Below are 19,278 nucleotides of genomic sequence, written 5' to 3' on the forward strand. Positions count from 1 at the left end.
AGAAAGCAGAAACCAAGTCCAATGAACATTTGAATTTACAACTGAGTTTTAGGCCCAGCTTAAATTTAGATTAATCCTATTCCTGTCAATGAACTTAATGATAGTTACCATTTCAGTTATGTATCAATCCCTTAATGACCAGAAAACTTTACAATTTTGTTCATATTATAAGATACTCCTATTTTTCTGATTTCAAATGTTCTAATCACCTTTATCAAAACACACAGGATTTGCTGGAGCGTTGCAGGACACGATCTATTTCAGTGTTTGAAACTGCTTGGGAGGCCAAGGCAGTGGCTGTCATTGGCTGCATCTCTGACACAGATGTAAGTACATTTTTTGAAAGACATCTAGTGACTCCAACACATCAGTTCAGAGAAAACATTATTTTTACATAATTCTCTGAGGACATTTTTAATGAGTACTGTGAGGAGAAAATAGTGTGTTGTCCTCTTATTCTATTTTAGTCATCTCCCCTGCGATGTTTTTTGAGGATATAATTGTAGTTGTGATGTCATCACATGGAAAACTCACCAATTTTAATATGTATGGAACCACAGTGTCATAAATGACTGCTAGCATTTTCTAATCAAACTTGACACATCATATGATGGCAATAAATGCCCTATATGCAAGTGCAGATTGGGCAGGGAAATAAAATACTTTCCTAAAGGATCAGTCACATGTGAACAGTACTTCAAGGGACTACTTTGAAGCTTATTTTGAAAAGTGAGCTGTTTGTGTCCCTTTTGCAGCTGAAATTTGATGCAGTCCTGCAGATAATGCACGGAGCTGTGGTGCCATGGAGTACAGCAGTGGAGCAGCTGGTCAAACAGCACCTGGAAATGAATCATGTCAAGTAAGCAGCATCCACAGGCTACCCTTGGCTGGGGAAATACTGTGTGTCTGAGGTGGTGTGATGGTTAAATCCCATAGCTGGGGGTAGCAAAAGAGTTAATGATGCTTGAATTTGTCCCCAGAGTGAAGCTACTGCAGGAAAGTTACCGACTGATGGAGATGAAGAAGCTTTTGAGAGCCTATGGGATAAGAGATACCAATCTTTTAAAGGACAAGCAGATGATAATGGTAAGTTAGCAGGACTTTAGATTTCTCCAAAGATCTCAGTCAACAGCACTTGGCGATTCTTTTTTACAATTTGGGGTTTCTTTAACATCTCCCCTTCATTAGGAGAAAACATGAGTATTTCTGGAGAAGTTCCTTGATATCCTGAGGAACCAGACAAATTTTCAGAGTTCCCAAGCTAATTCACTCCCCAGGCCCTGTTTTCTCCCAGTTACACATTAGTCTGCTTTTCTCTAGATAAAAGTTTTAAGCTTCCAGGTAACTTGCTTTTGATACAAACTGAACAATTCCATTGGTAAAGTAGTGTGAACTAATTCCTTTGTTTTCCTGTACATCAACCAACTAAAGTCCATCTCTGTTTTCTTCTTACAGAGGCTTGTGAGATACATTCTCAAACAAGATACCCCTACTTGCTTGGAGGATGCCTTGAAAATTGTGGAAGCCTACATGCTGCCCACTGGGGAAGTCTACTTCCTGAGGATGATGGACCTGATTGACAAAGAAAGGGTAGGGAAATACCTCGTGGCAGTTGATCCTGCAATTTACAGACACTGAGGCATCTTGATAAAAGATTGTATCAGTTGTATCGCTGAAATCTTGTAAGTAGTTTGTATACATATTTTTAATTCAAATTATTAATTTGACACCTAACTGCCTATGTTTAGCATTGAAAATGAGTTCTTTGTAAGAGTTTTATCCTTCTTTTATGGCAGGATAGGGTGAAAGTTATGAACAGATGAGTTTGGAACTGAAGTCTCTACGTATTTTTATGTATTGTTTTTGCTTACCCTCATGGCCATTGTGCAGCCATTGCATCAGAACAAGAATGTATACATAACTCAGCTTTTCCAAAAGCAAATGCCCTTTCCTTTTTATTATTTCTGTTCTAATTTTGTTTTTTTTTCTCCCTTCAGGGAGAAGAATCTCTGACTTTGTTAAAATCTCTGCCTCTTGCTAAGGCTGAGGAAGTTGCAGAGAGACTGACTCTGTGGGGAAGACTGGCGTTACAGAACAGAGCAGATGATCCTGAAGAGGTACAGAGGCTTTTCACACCACAAAGTGTGCACACAAGCTATTCTGAAAAGGAAGAGGTGTAAATATTTCCTGTGAGAGCTAACAGACTGTGGAATAAACACGTATTACACCTATTAATATTTACTGTTTTCCAAGAGTTCTATAAGGGATTTAATATATAAAATAACTTTCTTTTCCTTTGCTTTTCAACTGGCTGTACCTCAGACTTGGTAATTGTTGCTTAAGAAGTTTGTGGAACATTACATTGTACTTTAAGAGCTGAAGCCCAAGTCTGTTCTGGCAACATTTTAACAACAAAAAACAAATCTCTTCCTTTCCTGCAGCAAAAAACACAAATGTTTATGACTAAGACACTGGTGGAAGTCCTTAAATACTGGTTCAGCATTCAAAAAGGTAAAGGTACAACTTCAGCATCTTATCTCTTCCTTGTGTAAATGGAATCAAAATGTAATGGTTTTTCTCCTCCAACAGACAATCCCGTGAAGAAATGTGAATGTGAAGAAAACCTAAAGATGTTTGAAACACTTGCTACCTTGCAGGTGGGTATTTCTATTGTTTTAAATCCCTTTTGATTTACTGTAGCTACTCCAATTGCTCTTATTACATGGATCATATTAAAAACTAATTGTACTTACAACGTGCGTGAAAATGTTGCTTTTATTATTGACTTCAAATTGATTCTAAGGCTAATCTAGCAATTTAATCTAGTCTGGAGAAGTTCCCAATTAGAACTCAGTTGTCTATTTAAACCAAAAATTAGATACTCTCACTAAAGCCTTGATTGTTGATACTTCAAAGAGTTCATGATAGAGTGCTGTAAAAATTTTTTAAGATCTCAGGACAGCAGGTAAAAAAAAGCTATTTAAAGGAAGTAACATGGATACAAATATATAATTTTTTTTGTTGTCATTGCAGAAGTATTTTGATATCTTTCTCTCAGATGAGGAATACAGGAACCCTTCACTGATATCTGCTCTTCTTGAGGATCACATAAGCTCTTACGAACATGTCAGATCTGCATCCAAGTCTAGAAATGTGCAAGCAGCGAATTGTAATTCAAAATGTGGCAAGCCCAAAAGCCCGACCACTGAATCCAGGTTGTACAGACTAGCTTTGCTCCTGAGAGTCTCAGAGCATGAACTGGGAGAAAAATTGGCCTTGAGAGCCCTGGATGATGGAAAAGTGGAAGTGGCTGTCAATATATGCAGGTAAAACTGCAGAACTTTTCAAGATCATCACTTTTAATGGGCTTTTCTGAACCGTTTCTGCCACTTTTTTGAGTTATGTAGAGCAAAGTAAAGTTTTCTTTGTTTTAGTTAAACAATTAGAACAGAATTATGTAAAAGCCCTAAGAACTACTGGCTTTTTAACATCCTTCTCTTTCTTAATAGGGAGTTCTATGAAAACAGCTGGAATGGAAATACAGGGAAACTGCTGTTTGCAGTGTGTCAAAGGCTTTGCCATATGCTGGGAGCTGATGTTCCAATGATCACTCCTGATGGGATGGATCTTCCAGCAGTGATCCATGAGCTGGCTGGCCAAGCAGCCACACTGTGCAGTCCAGGTAATTCCTGTTCCCATTTCCCTCATGCTGGGAGCCCAGCTTTCCAAGCAGTGTTCAATAAACCTGAAAACCAAGTGAATTTCTAGATCTGCATCTATGAAAATCAGTGCTGCAATATTGTTTCCTTTTAATTGGACAGATGAACCTTCCATTCCTGCTAATTATCTTAATATTTTTTACAGATTTAGTGTTGGATTGTCTGGAACTCTGTAAATATACTTCACTTGCCAAGGAAATTTATGGACAGTGCCAAATGGACAACTATGAATTTACAGCAGAGGTATTTTCTGTGCTGTTCACTCTATGTATTATTTTCCCTCTCATTTCTCCAGCACTCTTTAATCAAAAAGCCAACAACAACAAAAAAATCCACAAATAAAAATTTCCTAGGATTTGTGTGTTCTTCAGCTTAAAGAATAAACTGATTTGAGTCCTGAAAGCAGTGCAGCTGTGGGACAAGCACAAGTAGCATTCTCCACTTACATTTCAGTATAATAAATCCTGCTGAAAATAGTGATTTTTATCAAACAGCCCCTGCCAGGACTGGCAGAGAGCTGACTTGAAAGTATGGCAGGGAGGGTTTGGTTTTTAAATGAATATATTATGTGGAAGCTTTCCCAACAGTTCTGTAAAACTTTAAGATGATCAAGCTCTTGAATAGCAGCTTTGTTTTCTGTTTAGGTCAAGCAGTGCTTTAGGCTACTTGAAATGAATGGGCTCTTACAGCTGGAGTGGAGTAGAGCAGAGTGGCTGGGCTTGTTTATCCACAAAATATTATTTTTCTAGAAAATGGTCCATTTGCAAAATGTTTGCTTATAATATTTGGCCAAAAATGTTTATGAAAGCCTCCATTAAATTGAATAAGAGTACATTTTGGCTTTACAACTAAACAACTGCAACATGAAAGACAAATGTCGCCACTCTGGGTAGGAAATGGATTTATTGCCATTGGCCATTTAACAGAATTACTACTTTCAAATAGAACATCATGTTCTATTCCTGTATTCCAAAACAGAAACCTGTTAGTGTACTCATTAACTCTGCTTTTTCTTGTGTGTACTTTTGACAATGTTCTTACTTAGACAACATCTTCTGGAGGAGACAAAGATCCTTACAAAGAGTGGACGTATGATGATTTCTTTAAAGAAGACGGGATAGTCCTGGATCCTCAGACATCTCTTCCAGTTGCATATGAACTCACTTCTGCTGTTGTGCCTATTTATGGTAAGCTTGCTCTCCTTAATATTGAGACAATACAAAATCTATGTTTCTTATTGATTTTTATCTAGAAATATAAATAATTCATCTTGTGTGTGTAAATTACCACCTCAGAAATCTCAGACAAACTCACAGTAGAAATACCCATCAGAGGGTAGAGAATGGAAAGATGACTTTGGGTTTGGTTCATCTTTCCACACATGAAGAGTTTAATGTTGACTATCTCATCCAAGGGATTTACACAGTAATTATTGAAAACTGTTGGATTCCTTTGTGAGTCTAAGAGATATTCCCTGCTTGAAAGTAAATTCTGAGCAGGCACAGTTAAAAATAGCAGCAAATGGCTCTTGGGGTTCACGTGTCTCTATTTTATGTCATGTTCTGTGATATTTTTAGGGTTCTCTCAGACTTGCTGGTGTTGCTGAGTTCCTGTCACACTGCTGATGAGCATTTTCTGTCTTTCAGAGGGCAAGCTGTACCCCTTGGAGTCTCAAAGCCTGGCACACAGAACATTCATGGAAGGTATCACACACTGCTTGGGTGGGAAAGGACCTTAAAAATCACCCAATTCCAGGGGCATGAGGGCAGATCCACCACAATGAAAGTTTAAACAGACTGCTGGAAAACATGAGGTTTAAATTCACCCTACACAAGCATGACTGACTCACAGGGGGTTTTCACAGGTGCCTAAATGTTCCACTTACAGCCGTATTTTAGGGGGTGGTTTGGTTCAGCACAGAAGTCACCAGTTTGGGTGGTAATTCCCACCATTCCACCGTGGGATTTTTGAGCATCTCAAAACTTGTACTTCAGGACCAAAGTTCTACCACTGTGAGTGAAGATCATCAAGGCCTGTCCAAGAAGACAACTTCTAGTCAAAAATCTGTGCATTTTGGACTAAAATGGGAATCTGTATTAAGTTAAAAACCTTGAGAATTTATGTTTTAAAGGGAACTAAGGCATATCCTGAGTCATAACTTCTATGACAAAAAAGAGAAACTGCTCTAGATGAACTCCAGGAACAATATGCTTCATAATTACTTTCTGAGGTTGTTTTTAAAATATTTCACAGGACACAACTTCCTGCTGCCTGTTGGATCTCCCTTCTCTGCAGCAGTGCAGAACCTGCTGGAGTGCAGCCAGTTCCAGCTGGCTCTGCAGCTCACGCTCTGTGCCTTCGGCTCCTGCCTCCAGCATGGCATTTCAAACACCACAGATCTGGCCCTGAGTGAAAAGGTGACTTTTAGCAAGTTTAGAATGATTCTCTAAGGATTTGGGAGGCAGGGGAAAGGGTCTCATCATGACCTTCTATTAGCACCACTTGATCAGATGCTGAGTCAGTTTGTGAAAGAAGCTGGTGGTTCCTTCCCTGTTTTTCATGGTCCTCTTACTTTGCAAGGTGCATTCAGAACTGAACTTTTATTCCTGGCCTTCCTGCAGAGACTAGAATGAGTGCTAATGGTTTACTCTGTTCTTTCATGTTGTTTTATCATTATTTAGCATGGGAAAAGTCACAAGTAGAATATTCAAGAACCATTCCTCAATTGAAAAGCACTTGGAAAACAGAAATCCTTTTCCTATCTAGAAGAAAACTTTGTGAGGCTTTAAATAAATCTGAAAATACAATTACTGTAGTGCCTCCTACTATGCTGTAAATGACAAGAAGTTGAAGATTTAGAATTTATTTTTAATTAGGTGCTGTTTTCTTCACAACAGTCACATGAGAGCGATCTGCTACTCACTGAAACCAGAAGCTTCCTCATAGCTATGAAACAGAGGACCAGTTCAGTAATCAGGACCTCTGCCCTAAACTTACTACACAAGGTAAGAATCCCCTGGGAAGGGTGAGTCACTTTGTTCTGCTCTACCTGGCAGCCACATGGAATTGTTTCAGTTGGAAAAGACCCCTGAGATCATGAAGCCCAATCCTTAAACTAAAGCCAAGTCCACCACTAGAGCATGTCCTGAGCACCACATCTCCACATCTTTAAACACCTTTAGCAGTGGTGTCTCAACAACCTCCCTGAAGAGCCTTTTTCAAAGGGTCCTTGAGCCCCTTGTGGGTTCTTTGTTCCTGCTCAATTTGCTCTGCTTGGAAGATTCTGGACAGTGGAAGCCTCACCTTTAGGGGATCCTTTAGGGTTCCAAATGACAGTAATGGCTTTTAGGATCTGTAGGTATTCTCTATCTCATTTGAAATCCTGGATTTGTTTTAGATTGGTAGTTTTCCTAGGTGGGGGGAGTTTTTAAAAATCTTTGTGCAAAACCTGCAATTTACCATCTTCTAAGGCAGCTTAGACTAAGGGAAGTGACTTTCAGACTGGCATCAGGATATTCAGATTTTAAATTTTAAATCCTGAAATGTATTTTTATTCTTTTTCCTCCCTAACTTAAAGACCAAATACACATCTAAATTATGGGGTATTTTTCCTGTGTTGCACTTGATACAAAGAGACCTATTGAAGAAATTAAATAAATTCCTAAAGTTTATAATTTTCTTTCTCCCAAACCACAGGTGTTCAACTCCCGTGTCATTGATCAGAACCTGGCCCTGGGCTATTGCACCATTTTGCCCAAGGAAGAGATGTTCAATAAGTTGTGGGAGATCATAAACAATTCCTGGCAGAATTACAGAAGAGTTTCGGTAAATTCCCAAGGCCTTGAGTTTCTCCAGCAAACAGAGAATGTCAAAGAGATCCTTCATTTAGGGCCCTGGGAGAGGAGCTGCCTCTGTACAGTGGGAAGCTGCTGTCAATATGAATGTGATTTTCAACCTCATCATGACTTATTCCAAAGCTGGAAATAAATAATTTCAGGTCCCATCATAATTTAGATCTACATTATATTTTGGATAAAAGTACCTTTTGTATTACTTTCTACAATGCTAGGGAAATATTTTAGAGAAAGTTAATTTTAAAGCACCTTTGAATTGCCAGCTCAGGAGGTGGGGTAGCCCTGACACCTCTGAGGTTTGTTTTCATTTTACACAGTTGTGGGATCATTTATGAGTTGTTTGAAGTTCCTCTAAGGATTTAGAGCTCAAGATTCCTGATTTTCAGATTATTTATTAGACTTGTATTCACTTCCCTTCTCCTTCATTCTAGGCAGTAGCTCTGGTGGGAGCAGAGCTTGCTGACCAATATGGTGAGGAAGAAGAAAAGAGAAAATTCCAGGAATTGGTTATTGATGCAGAATGGGGTATCCAGCTTGGTAAATTTGGTGTAAGTTTTTATTTATTTACTTATTTTAGGATTTTAAAAACTAATCAGTTAATAATATAATCTGAGATGTGTATGAGTTTTCAGACAGATTTCCCATTCAAATGTAAGCAAAGTTGGGGTTTTGTTTTTGATTTTTCATTCTGCTTGTCTGCATAAATAAAATCAGAAATGAAAATGCAATAATTGAGGGGTCTGCAAAAGAAAATTTAAGTTCTAAAGTATTATTTGTCACAGGAGATAATCAGCAAATCTGCTGCTTTTTCCTGCTCTGAAAGTGTCCAGACTGAAATTAAAAGAAGTCAAAGCTTCACTGTGTAAGGAATTAGTCTTGATGTTGTCTAAAAGACTCTCTTAAGAAGATGAATTTGTTTTTATCTGCAGATTTCTTTTGAGACTGTGTTTAGACAGCCACCAATAAGGAAGAAAGAACTCATAAGAGTGCTGGTACAAAACCCAGAAGTAGACACAGATCTCATCTTGAATTACTGCAGGTACCGATTCCATTAAATCAATTGCTGTAAAAACAACCGTGGCCACTGAAATCTGTCTGCTTTAAATAAATCCTAATTAATATAAAATTAAAACTGTCCATTTTTTAAAAAAAAAAAAAAAAGCTATCCAGAATACATCCTGCCCTTGGATTAATTTGTTCTTAAGGAAAGAAAATCTTTGATGACACCAAAGTTCACAGAGAAAATCATGTTCTGTTTTTTCCTAGCACTTTCATGCTGGACAGTGATGCTGCACTGCAGCTTTGCATTGAAACCCTCCTGCTGCAGAACTCAAATGATGTTGAAGATGACTCTGCAGAAAGCAGTGAGAAGCAACCTCATTCCACATTACTGGCTAGAGCACTAAAAATAATTCCTCTGCTGAGCAGCACCAAAGACCTGGTCATGAGCCTCAGTGGAATATTGTACAAGGTAAAAAAAAAAAAAAAAGTAAAATAAAGACAGAAACAAAAAAACAACACAGCCACCTCCCTGGAATCTGCATCTAAAAATTACTGCATGTCACTTGAATGACATATAATAATAATTCCCCAGAAACTGAAAAGGTTGTGTTTTTTCCACATTTTCTTACAGCTTGTAAATGTTAAGTTTCAGTTTTCTGCTTCTCTACAACCAGACAGAAAATTAAACAAAAAAGTAATTTCTAAGTACACTGGAAAAGTTCTACATTAAAAATAGTTGGAGGCTAAAAATTATATGCTGGAGGTGTTTTTGTTTGATTGGGGTTTCATTTTGTATTTTTGAAGGTTAGGGTTTTTGTAGGGTGAGCTTTTTGGGTTTTGGGGGTTTGTTTTCAGCAGAATTGCTTGAATTGTTTGGTCTTTCTGCAAAATCCTGCTGCCTTGTTTTAGGATTTAAGAAAGTGTTTTAGAGAATTATGTCATGGTGCATCGACGTAAACACTGAAGAAACAGCAATTAGTACTAAAATTGGGGAAAAGTCAACACATTTGTATACTTTTACAAGACAAATCATGTAAGATCTTATAAAACAGATTGTTATTTTGAACAGCTGGATCCTTATGACTATGAAACTCTGGAAATTGTCCTGAGAGTGATCCAAAGTGCTGATGAGAAGAACACCAGCATCCAGCTGAGCCAGGTGTGTCCAGATGTGTGACCTTGCTAATGGCACCCCAATTCTGCTTTGTCTATTTATTGATGGAGCTATTCAGCACTGTTGAAATTAAATTAATTGTTCCATGTACACATCTTTCCCTCAGAAAATAGCCTTTAAAGAGTGATTTATAGTAATTTCTCAGCCATTTATATTTTCTGATTTCTTTTCTTTTTTGTTTTCCCAGGCTTTGAGTCTCCTCAAACATCTGAAATCTTACACAAGGATTTCTCCACCAGTGGACCTAGAACACCAATATGTTTTGGAGCAGATGATTGCCTTGTCTCCAGCTGCTCACACCAGGCTGCCCTTTCACCTGCTGTTCTTCAGAACTGCCCAGTGTTTCTGGAACGTTATATGTAAGTTCAGGATCTCAAATTCCCTTCCTCTGCCATCTCTGACTTTCAAAGTGCCGCAGTTTATGTTGTATATTAACTGTAATTCTTCATTAATGCAGTCTCCATCACAACTACTTCTGAAAGCACTTTTTGTGCTCCCAAATTGCTGCCCAGAGAAGCTGATAAATACAGTGCAGGGTTTGTCCTCAAATCCTCTCCTAAGACCTCTAAAATTTATCCACATATCCCAGTTTCCAGCCCAGTGGGGATAATTAGGATCAGATCCTTTCTCTCCCAAAGGAGGTCCCCATCCACCAATAAACTGGAAGTGCTTAATTTCACAGAGGGAGCTGCCAGTGGATTGTGAGACTCTCACAGGCAACTTTTCCTTTTCAGCTGCAGAGCTCAGTGAGGAAACCTTCCCAACCCTTCTGTTGATTTCCAAACTAATGAAGGTAAAGTAACAGAAGGAATTGATTTTAATCTTATTCCCCCACACCCTAAGAAGAGAAGTTTCCATCTTTCTTTTGCATGATGTTGGCCTCCATGTAGAAGCTCTGACAACTCTTACTCTACCATTTTTCCAGGTTTCCCTGGATACCTTCCACATGTCTGCAGTTCGACACGTCTTTGAAAAAAAACTGAAACCAAAAATACTCAAAATGAGAACGAGTGGCTGCACCTCTGTTGTTAACAAGGAAACTGTCAAAACTGTGCAGGCACTTCAGTCCTATTTGCTGTCCATAGTCAACCCAGAGTGGGCTGTGGCCATGGCTCACAAGATTGCCCAGGAATTCCCCACAGGTGAGTTGCAAATGGGATGGGGAAGGAATAGGGGAGAGCAGGCTTGGGACAAGCAGAGCAAGGGTGGGAACAAACATTTGTTCACTGATCCTGAATAACACCCTGCAAAGTTGGAGGATGAAAATGAATTTGTCTCCTGCATCCAGTTGGGAGCAATAGGTTAGAAAAACATCCATTTGATATCATAGTTGTTGTCCTGCCAAAAGTTTCTCCATGTTCACACCATCTTCAGACAAGTTTTCCATCAAGAGCTAATATTTAAGCCAAATTTAATCACTTTCTCCTCTATTTGAATCCAAATAAATAATATTTTTTTGCTCTTTAGATATAAAATATTTCCTGGTGTTTTAAATAGCTTCTACTTTTTTTTTTAATTTTTTGAAAGAAAATTGTAAGAAGGATTAAAGAATACTTAATCTATTTACTTCTTTCCCTTTTCTTAAAAATATTAAAAAGGTCCTGACCATGTCCAGGCACTGAAATTCTGTCTCTATCTGGCTGAGAAGTGGCTGAAGAGTACTACAGCTGAGGTAATGGAAACTGCTTGCAGATTGTTGTGAAGTTATTACAAAATACTAATGTTTGTATTTTAATTTTTGGTGTTTTGGGCAGTGGTGTGTAAATTGTACCATAACCAACACTGATATGGGAAATACTTTTGGGGAAGTCACCCCCAGAAGAATCTAGTCTGTCCTGGAATATTCTTCTGCAAAAAAACTCTGCAAAAATCAGGCTTGGTGTTCTTGGAGCTTGGACAAAAAATGGGCAGTTTTAGGGAAGAATAATTTGTTCTTCCTCCTGTTGTGTGCATTTTTCTTGCTGCAGGAGAATGAGGTGGGAGCTGATCCAGCTTTGATCAATAGCATTATTAATTTTTCCTTACTCTTCCAAGATTCTTTAGCTGTTATTCACCTTTCACAGGGAAAGGTGAATCTCAGCTTTGGTGATAAATCCAAACTTCCTATGGAGTTGTTGAGGCACAAAGAACCCTAAATAGTTCTCTGCACTTAGTCACATGATCAGAGAGAATTATGCCAAAATTAAACTGAAATTTGAGCAGCTGTGAATTTTAATATTAACCTTTTTTCCTTCTACATTTTACCTCAAAAATCTCTTAGTTTTACCTACCTGTACATATTTTATTTGGCTCTTTCACAGTGTAGCTTTACATTTTTTTAAAAAATACTTCTCCTAGCTAGAGCAATGTGGTTAATCCCCTTAGCAGAAAAAATACCTGTGGGTACAACTGTGGGGACATCTCTGAAGAGCAGATCCTGCTGTCCAGTCTGTAAAAAGATTATTTTTCTTGTGCTTTTGAGTAAAAGAGGCTTTTTTATGTGAAACTGTAAACTCTTTTATGTAAAACTGTGTTTTGTTAAAGGATGAGCAACATGAGAAAGCAGAAGTCCTCCAGAGGAACTTACACTTGCAGTATAAGAGAGCAGCAACAGAAAATGTCCTGATTGCAAATAACCTGAACACCGGGGAGCATCTAAAATCTATTGGGAAACCAGCAAATCTGATTGTTTTATTGTATGAACACCACAGCATAGACCAGAGATTCCAAAATCCAGCTGGCAGAGATTATCCAGGTGAGTTTCCATCATCCAGGCTCAAAGGAGCAAAGAGAAGCTCTTTTAAAAACCCCAGTTCTGGTTTGGATATAACATTGCATGCACCTCTTCCTGTAGATATCCATGTGGCAGCCAAGGAGATTGCTGAGATTAACAACTTGGATATGAACAAAATTTGTGACAAACTGCTGACCAAATGGCTGTGTCCAAGCACACCACCCCCAGGGGTAAGTCATCACTTTGGGTTTGAAGGAAAATGACCAGTTATATAAAATATGGGCTTTTTAAACATGACTTGTTAAAAAAATCTGAGGCTATTCTGTACAAATTGCCTGTAGTACTCATGAATCTAAGATTTTAAAACCTTCCTAAAATAGCACACCAATGTCTGTGGTGTGAAGGATTTGAAATGCTTTTCCTTCTCTCTGTGTAGAGATTCAAACCCTCCCTTTAGTGCAGCCTGAAGTAGTAAAGCAGTCATAAATAGATCACCCTCATCAAACACTGCTTTAAGTAGGGATATGGCCCAGCTATTTATCCAAACAATGTGGAAAACTCATCTAAATTTTCATTTCTTTTTAAAGAAAACCCAAGAAATCTTTGGAGATGTACAGGAGGATGAAGAACTCCGAAGGTGTGTGTGTTGTCTTACCTGTAATATGGTGAACTATTTTTAACTTGCCAGTTAAAAATGGCTTTTTCAAGAAATCTAACAGTGGGGTGTGATTCAGAACTCACTGTTCTTATTTTCACTTTCTGCTGACATCACTTTTGAATCATCCAGTATTTATTTATACCACAAAATGCCACTGACAATAACTTACATCTGTAGGTGCTTAAGAGTAGCTTTTTGAAGCTTTTCCCTTCCTTTTTCATATCCTTGCTCTCTTTTTGACAGTGAAATATTTACATTTAAATGACATTTGATGTGTTGTATTTCAGTAGCTGTACCTGCATTAAAAACAAACCCATTTTCGCAGGGTTATTTACCTACTTCAGTCTCACCCAATGGATTACAGTTCAAGAATGCTTTTTGCAATTACAGCATCTGACACATCTGTGAGTTGCTAAATTCTTGTTTTAGCTTTTTACCTCTTATTAAAATCAAATGTCATCTGCTTAACTGCAAGAGCTTCAACTTTTGGCCTTTGCATCTGTGTTTTGGATGGTTTGTGATTTGTTTGAGCTCTGTTTTCCCCCCTTCACCAACCTTTGGGTTAAAACTGTGATTTTCATTGAATTTTGCTATTAACTCTCAAGAACAGCCCTTGAACTCTGGGTTTTCTAAACTTATTACTGATATTACCTGAAACAACTTCATGAAACATTTTCTAGAGTGTGTCTTAAGCTGGTGGAAGACAGTGGCTCACTTTGGGTGGAATGAAAGCAGAGTGGTAAAATTTTTTCAGCAGAACTGTAACCTCCAGATTTTCCACACTGAATTATATTTGTGATACTGTATATCACAAATATTTTTCTTTCCTATATTAATAGTCTGAAATCTATAAAACTACAGGGTTATATACACACCTAGGATGACCCTTCCTAGTTGTTCAGACAATTGTTGTAACTTTGGGACTGTATTTTCCCCCTCAGCCCTTTGGTGACACTCAGCTGACGTTTGCTCACAGGACCAGAGCATTCAGGTGTTTGCTCTACCTGGCAGATACCGACACTGTGGAATCACTCTTCAAGAAACCCATTGAGAAAGTCAAGTAAGAGGAATTTTTTTACATATTAAAGCAACAGAAGGACATTTTTCACTGTTATCCTGAGCTCAGATACATGGATTAAAATACAAACATCACTTAACTCCTGCTTTGGGGGGTTTATTTTCACAGGTATTTTCTGAAGTGCTGCGTTTATCTGGCAGAGTTTGAGACCTTGAATATTGCATACACTTATGAATCATTCCACAAGAGCCCTAAGGAAGGCATGATTAAAGGGCTATGGAAGAATCACAGTCACGAACCCAGGGTAGGATTTTTAAATCCTTTGTAAATTTTGTTACACATTGTGTGAATTTACACCTCTGCAAAGCACAGGCTCTTCTAAGCACTTTTCTTCAATATACTCTGGAAATGACAGATAAAAGCTTTGCCCTTCCTACAATTAGAAAATAAAATACCACATGTAGATGGTTTAGGTTTTTTTCCTCCCATGTGTACAATAATTTTGGAAGTGGCTTGGAAAGGTTTGAAGAGGATGAATTTCTGCTAAAATGCAGCATGTCCTTGCTCTCCTTCAGGCTGTCAGACTGGTGACAGAGCTGAGTTTGGAATACAAAGTCTATGATCCCCAGCTCTGGAATGGCCTCCTACAGAAACTCCTGGGCTTCAATATGGTAAGGAATTTTTAAGGATAAATTCCTGCAGCAAGGGAAGAAAAAGGTTGGGTTTACCCAGTGATTTGTGAAGAACAAGAAGCTATAAACTGTGGTTACTTTGAGCTCTGAGATACTGAACTGGTGAAGATTTGAGGAATTTGAATTTTGATCTTAAACTGTTATACTTCCATTTTTTAAAAGCCTTTCAGAATAAATCCTATGGTAACAAATTGAAAATTTTCTTCATAGTATTATCAATTTATAACATAATAGGCACATTCTTGTGTGCAAATATACACAAACTGTGCATATATGTATTTACATGTGTGTACATATATACATGACCCCTGAAATGTATTTATGACTATGGAAATCCTGATTGTTGCCATTCAGAATCCTAATTGCCTGTGACTGTCAAATATTATGTAAAGTTGCTGGTGCCTAAGGAGGTAACAGATGTACCTGGCAGTGTGCTTGATAATTTAATTTACTAAACTACAAAGCAAATTTCCATAGGTGTCAAAGGAACATGGGTACCTTGAGAAACTCTTTTGCATCCTGCAGACAAAACAAGCTAAATGCAAGATAGATTATTGCCAAATCTTCAGAAACACCAAAGGACTTTTTTTTTTTTTCCAGATTCAGTATCTAAGAAGAGTTTTGGTTGCAATTACTGGGATTCCTTCATTATGGGAGGTAAGCAAACATTGTCTGGCTCCCCATCTTTTTCTTCACTTATCAGGAATTTGGAGTGTTTGTGTGTCAGCCATGAAAAGATTCTTTTTGAATTCCTATTATTTCTATGACAGTGCAATATAGCAGTAAACATTGGACAGAATATGCCTAAATCTTGGACTCTGAGCTAAGGAAAGCAATGTTAGGGAACCATTCATCCAGGATAAATAAAAAGGAATATTGACAGGCTTCTTTCAGGTGCAGTGGGTTGGGGTGTCTGTGTTTGTAACACACTCAGTTACACCTGGTTTTGGCTGGAACTTGAAAAAAAAACTTTGTTGCCACCAGATTCCCAGTTTCAGCCGAGCCTGGCGCAATGTGGTCCTGTCCCCCTTCCTCACAGGTAAGGTTGTAACTCCCTGTCCTGTTCCTGGAGTAACTTGGTGGTAGATTTACTACACCTTCTTCTCTTTCTTTCTTTCTTTCTCAGCCTCGTGTCCACCAAGTCCCAAACAGCTCCAGGAGTGCCGGGAGTGCTTTGTGATCCTGCTCAGGTGAGTTCCCAGTCCTGACCTAACACTGCTCCTGAACATTCTGTGCATAAACCAGACTTGTATTGCCTTTGCAGTGTAAAAAACACGCTGCTGAATTATTTCATTCACCACAATGCTCTGACTTGCTCAAAAGACCCACCAGGAGCTCAGAGAGCCTGACTTGAACCAAAGTTAGTTCAGAAATGGAAAAGATTTGGGTTGGGAGGGACCCTAAAGATTATCTGTACAGGGAGCCTACACTACTGTGCAGACACATCTGTACCAAAGCTCTGCTCTGGGCAGGTGGCCAACAATTCCCCTCAAAACAGGCTGCCTAGAAAGAGAAACTGGAGGTGTGATTTGGGAGTTTTTTCAGGCTAGAAAATCCTCATGAGTTTGTATTCAGTGAAACTTCAATTTGCTTGGCCATTTCTGAAATTAATGTGAGGCAGAAATGTGTTGCTCTACCTGACTCCCAAATCTCAGGGCAGTTTTGCTGACAGCCCTGAGCCATGCAGTTAAACAAATCACAGCTGAGAACTTCTCTCCTGATCTCCTGAAGGTGTCCTGTCCTGGCTGACCTGGATATGGTTGGAATTGCTAAACAATACACCCAGCTGGACCTCCCAGCTTTTGCCCTGGGGTGCCTTTTGGTCATTCCTCACTCTGAAGGGAGAGAGCAGCAAATTCAGGTAAATCAGAAGTTTTGTGTCTCTGCAAGGAAAACGTCCTTCAGCATGTCCTGCTCATCAGAGCAGATTAAAGGCAAATTCCAGTTAACTTCAACACATCCCTGCTGATAAATGCTCAACATTTGCCACCCTCAAAGGCTTCTACAGGGATCATGTGAACACTTCCTCTTCTTTTTTACTTTAAAAGTTCAGTCATCCCCAGTAGCTTTGTCATCTGACTTTGCCTTTAGAGAATTTGAGGATGTTTTATGGGATCCCACACATAAAACTAATGGGGTTAAAAACAAAACAGTAAAAGCCAAGCCAGAGCAGATTGTAAGAAAAGTACTGAATCCTACATTGGAAGGGTGCAGAGTTGAAAGCTCCTGACTTCCAAGGAAGATGTCTGATATGTACAAATTGTGATAGAAACCTTCTGCCTTAAAGCCATATCCTCACAATCATTGACATTTTCCTTTCTCTTCTCATTTGCTTCCATAATTTCTGCTCTGCATTGTTCTCCCAGATGAAGCATTAGAGGCTGTTTTCATATTTGTCACCAGCAAACTGGGACCAGTACAGGTACCTAAAATTCTTAGACTTCCAGTCATGAAAGTTCCACTCAGAAAGGGTTCCCCAAATCACAGTTGAAGTGTAAGACACTTGGCCTGCTGGCAATGAGTCAAAAAATCCTGTGACAGCTACAGCAAAACACCATTTGAGAATTAAAAACACTTTCAGTCCAAGCACACAGATCCTGGTTTGATAATTCTGTGCTTGCACCCAGAATTTCTAAAAATTTCTGAATAAATCAAATATTTTTTCTGAAGGGAGAGTTCCTGCTTTAATCAATCACAGAATAATAATGTTTTGTAACTTATTTTCACTAGGGTTTATTATCAACCTGTAAGAAAGAAACTGTGCTGCAACAATTGGATGAACACATGGACACTGGAGAATTGGTAGCATTTGCTTCCCAGGTAAATAAATAAAATTTACTTCACTTCCCTTTGGCTTGGAGGCTTTTTTGATAGCTAAGTGTTTGCAGGACCTTCTTCTATTCTCTCCTCTGATCTTGTCCAGCCTTACTTGACATAATGTTCAAAAAATGTAAAATACATTTTCATTTATGTTGTGCAGCTGAAAAACTTGTACATAGCCCTATGCTCAGGGCTGTGCCTGTTTGGAGGGCAGCAGAACCACATTCTTTTTTTAATAAGTACTTGAAGCTAAAAGGGTTTAAGAAACTGCACTTTTGTCTTGCCTTGAGCTGCCTCCCTATGGGCAAGTTTAACTCACTTCTCTCTCTGAATCTGGGATCAGTTTTCATAAAATCTGCCATTTCACAGCACTTAAAAAATTATTTTTTTTTTTAAAAAAGCCCATTCTCTATAGAGTCCAATATGAAAACTATGAGCTCCTTCCATTCAAAACTAAATTCTCTTTTGTCTAAAATATTAACATTTTTCATTACTAAAACTTAAATCTACAGATCAGCTCTTTGGTTTTGGACAGTATCATCAATGAGAAGCTGTACGAACAGTTTTGGAAAAGCAAATATTATCCACTGTTAAAGCAACACCTGATAAACACCCACAGAATAAAAGAGCTGGTGGATTATTTTGTCAAAAATAACTGGTAAGTTAATAAATGGTAAAAATCCAGGTGTAACAGGTAGTAATTACAGAAATTAAATCTCACTTTTATTTTATTTTCTTCTATTTGAAGTCATGGAGGTTTTCTAATACTTAGTCTTCAAGGATTTTTAAAGTATTGTTAGGTTAATAAAGAAATAAATTGCACCTCACTAGGATAGAGTTTTACAGCCATTCAAGACCAAGTAACAGATTGTCAAGCCTGGACAAGCATCAGATCAAATGGAGTTAAAATGAAGCAACCAGAGTGAAATAATCAAAACCTTGACTTTACCTTTAGGTGAATCCAGCTCAGAGTCACAGCTTCAGCAATAAGAATACTCAGAAAAAAAAAAATAAATGAGCTGCCTCTACTGAAGACTTGAGAATTGGTGGTTTTGACACGAGGTTTTCAAGAATTCAAAGCACCTCTTGTGCTGCACTTAAACCACAAACAGAGCTGGGTTGGGCCCCATTCACCTGTGGGTGTCTCACAGCACCTGGGCTCTTCTCACACCTGGGCACACTCAGAGCCCAAACCCTGGGGGTTGCAGGGCACTGTTACCACTTATCCCACACTCAGACTGGGACAGGAACCAATAAACATTTACATTCTATATTTATTGGTTTTTTTAACAGCCCCAGGGAAAAAGCCAGGCTTGTTTTCTCTACTGGGAAATGACAGGGCCCATCTGACTTCAAAGCTATGGGATCATACTTTGGTTTTTTGCCTAAATTGGTGTCTTTTTAGAGAGCTTCATTTGACAAAGTTGATCAACTTTTGCTTCTTACAGCCTTGATGATGCAAGAGCCCTGATTCAGGAGTATCAAGAGAAATGTGGAAACCCTGCTCTGGCAGACGTCTCTGCCTCTCATCTTCTGCAGGTAAAACAAACCATTTCTGCACCTCAGGCAGTATTTTCTCCTTTTTATCTAAAGACTTTCACCCAACTTCTTGCAAAAATACTTTTTAG

The 19,278-nt window shown here is 38.5% G+C and overlaps 1 protein-coding gene across 1 annotated transcript in view; it reads left to right on the forward strand.

Moving 5' to 3' along the window:
• Positions 1 to 19,278, forward strand: part of KNTC1 (kinetochore associated 1) — a 31,060-nt gene that overhangs the window by 10,946 nt on the left and 836 nt on the right. Inside the window, exons 27-63 of the mRNA XM_005524560.3 lie at positions 228 to 326; positions 756 to 859; positions 981 to 1,086; positions 1,456 to 1,590; positions 1,998 to 2,117; positions 2,442 to 2,511; positions 2,590 to 2,657; positions 3,034 to 3,326; positions 3,510 to 3,682; positions 3,865 to 3,962; positions 4,765 to 4,906; positions 5,366 to 5,422; positions 5,973 to 6,136; positions 6,617 to 6,724; positions 7,416 to 7,544; positions 8,005 to 8,121; positions 8,503 to 8,612; positions 8,840 to 9,044; positions 9,645 to 9,734; positions 9,937 to 10,108; positions 10,484 to 10,542; positions 10,675 to 10,891; positions 11,348 to 11,421; positions 12,273 to 12,483; positions 12,583 to 12,692; positions 13,050 to 13,099; positions 13,446 to 13,524; positions 14,062 to 14,180; positions 14,307 to 14,442; positions 14,714 to 14,809; positions 15,431 to 15,487; positions 15,815 to 15,869; positions 15,957 to 16,020; positions 16,562 to 16,691; positions 17,561 to 17,650; positions 18,163 to 18,308; positions 19,099 to 19,189. Of these exons, the coding sequence (XP_005524617.3) occupies positions 228 to 326; positions 756 to 859; positions 981 to 1,086; positions 1,456 to 1,590; positions 1,998 to 2,117; positions 2,442 to 2,511; positions 2,590 to 2,657; positions 3,034 to 3,326; positions 3,510 to 3,682; positions 3,865 to 3,962; positions 4,765 to 4,906; positions 5,366 to 5,422; positions 5,973 to 6,136; positions 6,617 to 6,724; positions 7,416 to 7,544; positions 8,005 to 8,121; positions 8,503 to 8,612; positions 8,840 to 9,044; positions 9,645 to 9,734; positions 9,937 to 10,108; positions 10,484 to 10,542; positions 10,675 to 10,891; positions 11,348 to 11,421; positions 12,273 to 12,483; positions 12,583 to 12,692; positions 13,050 to 13,099; positions 13,446 to 13,524; positions 14,062 to 14,180; positions 14,307 to 14,442; positions 14,714 to 14,809; positions 15,431 to 15,487; positions 15,815 to 15,869; positions 15,957 to 16,020; positions 16,562 to 16,691; positions 17,561 to 17,650; positions 18,163 to 18,308; positions 19,099 to 19,189 (4,344 nt within the window). The remainder of the gene's footprint in view (positions 1 to 227; positions 327 to 755; positions 860 to 980; positions 1,087 to 1,455; positions 1,591 to 1,997; positions 2,118 to 2,441; positions 2,512 to 2,589; positions 2,658 to 3,033; positions 3,327 to 3,509; positions 3,683 to 3,864; positions 3,963 to 4,764; positions 4,907 to 5,365; positions 5,423 to 5,972; positions 6,137 to 6,616; positions 6,725 to 7,415; positions 7,545 to 8,004; positions 8,122 to 8,502; positions 8,613 to 8,839; positions 9,045 to 9,644; positions 9,735 to 9,936; positions 10,109 to 10,483; positions 10,543 to 10,674; positions 10,892 to 11,347; positions 11,422 to 12,272; positions 12,484 to 12,582; positions 12,693 to 13,049; positions 13,100 to 13,445; positions 13,525 to 14,061; positions 14,181 to 14,306; positions 14,443 to 14,713; positions 14,810 to 15,430; positions 15,488 to 15,814; positions 15,870 to 15,956; positions 16,021 to 16,561; positions 16,692 to 17,560; positions 17,651 to 18,162; positions 18,309 to 19,098; positions 19,190 to 19,278) is intronic.

The sequence above is a fragment of the Pseudopodoces humilis genome, chromosome 20 (assembly GCF_049639895.1).
Source record: "Pseudopodoces humilis isolate 2021_Gansu_Grassland_sample_001 chromosome 20, ASM4963989v1, whole genome shotgun sequence".
Taxonomy (NCBI): Eukaryota; Metazoa; Chordata; class Aves; order Passeriformes; family Paridae; genus Pseudopodoces; species Pseudopodoces humilis.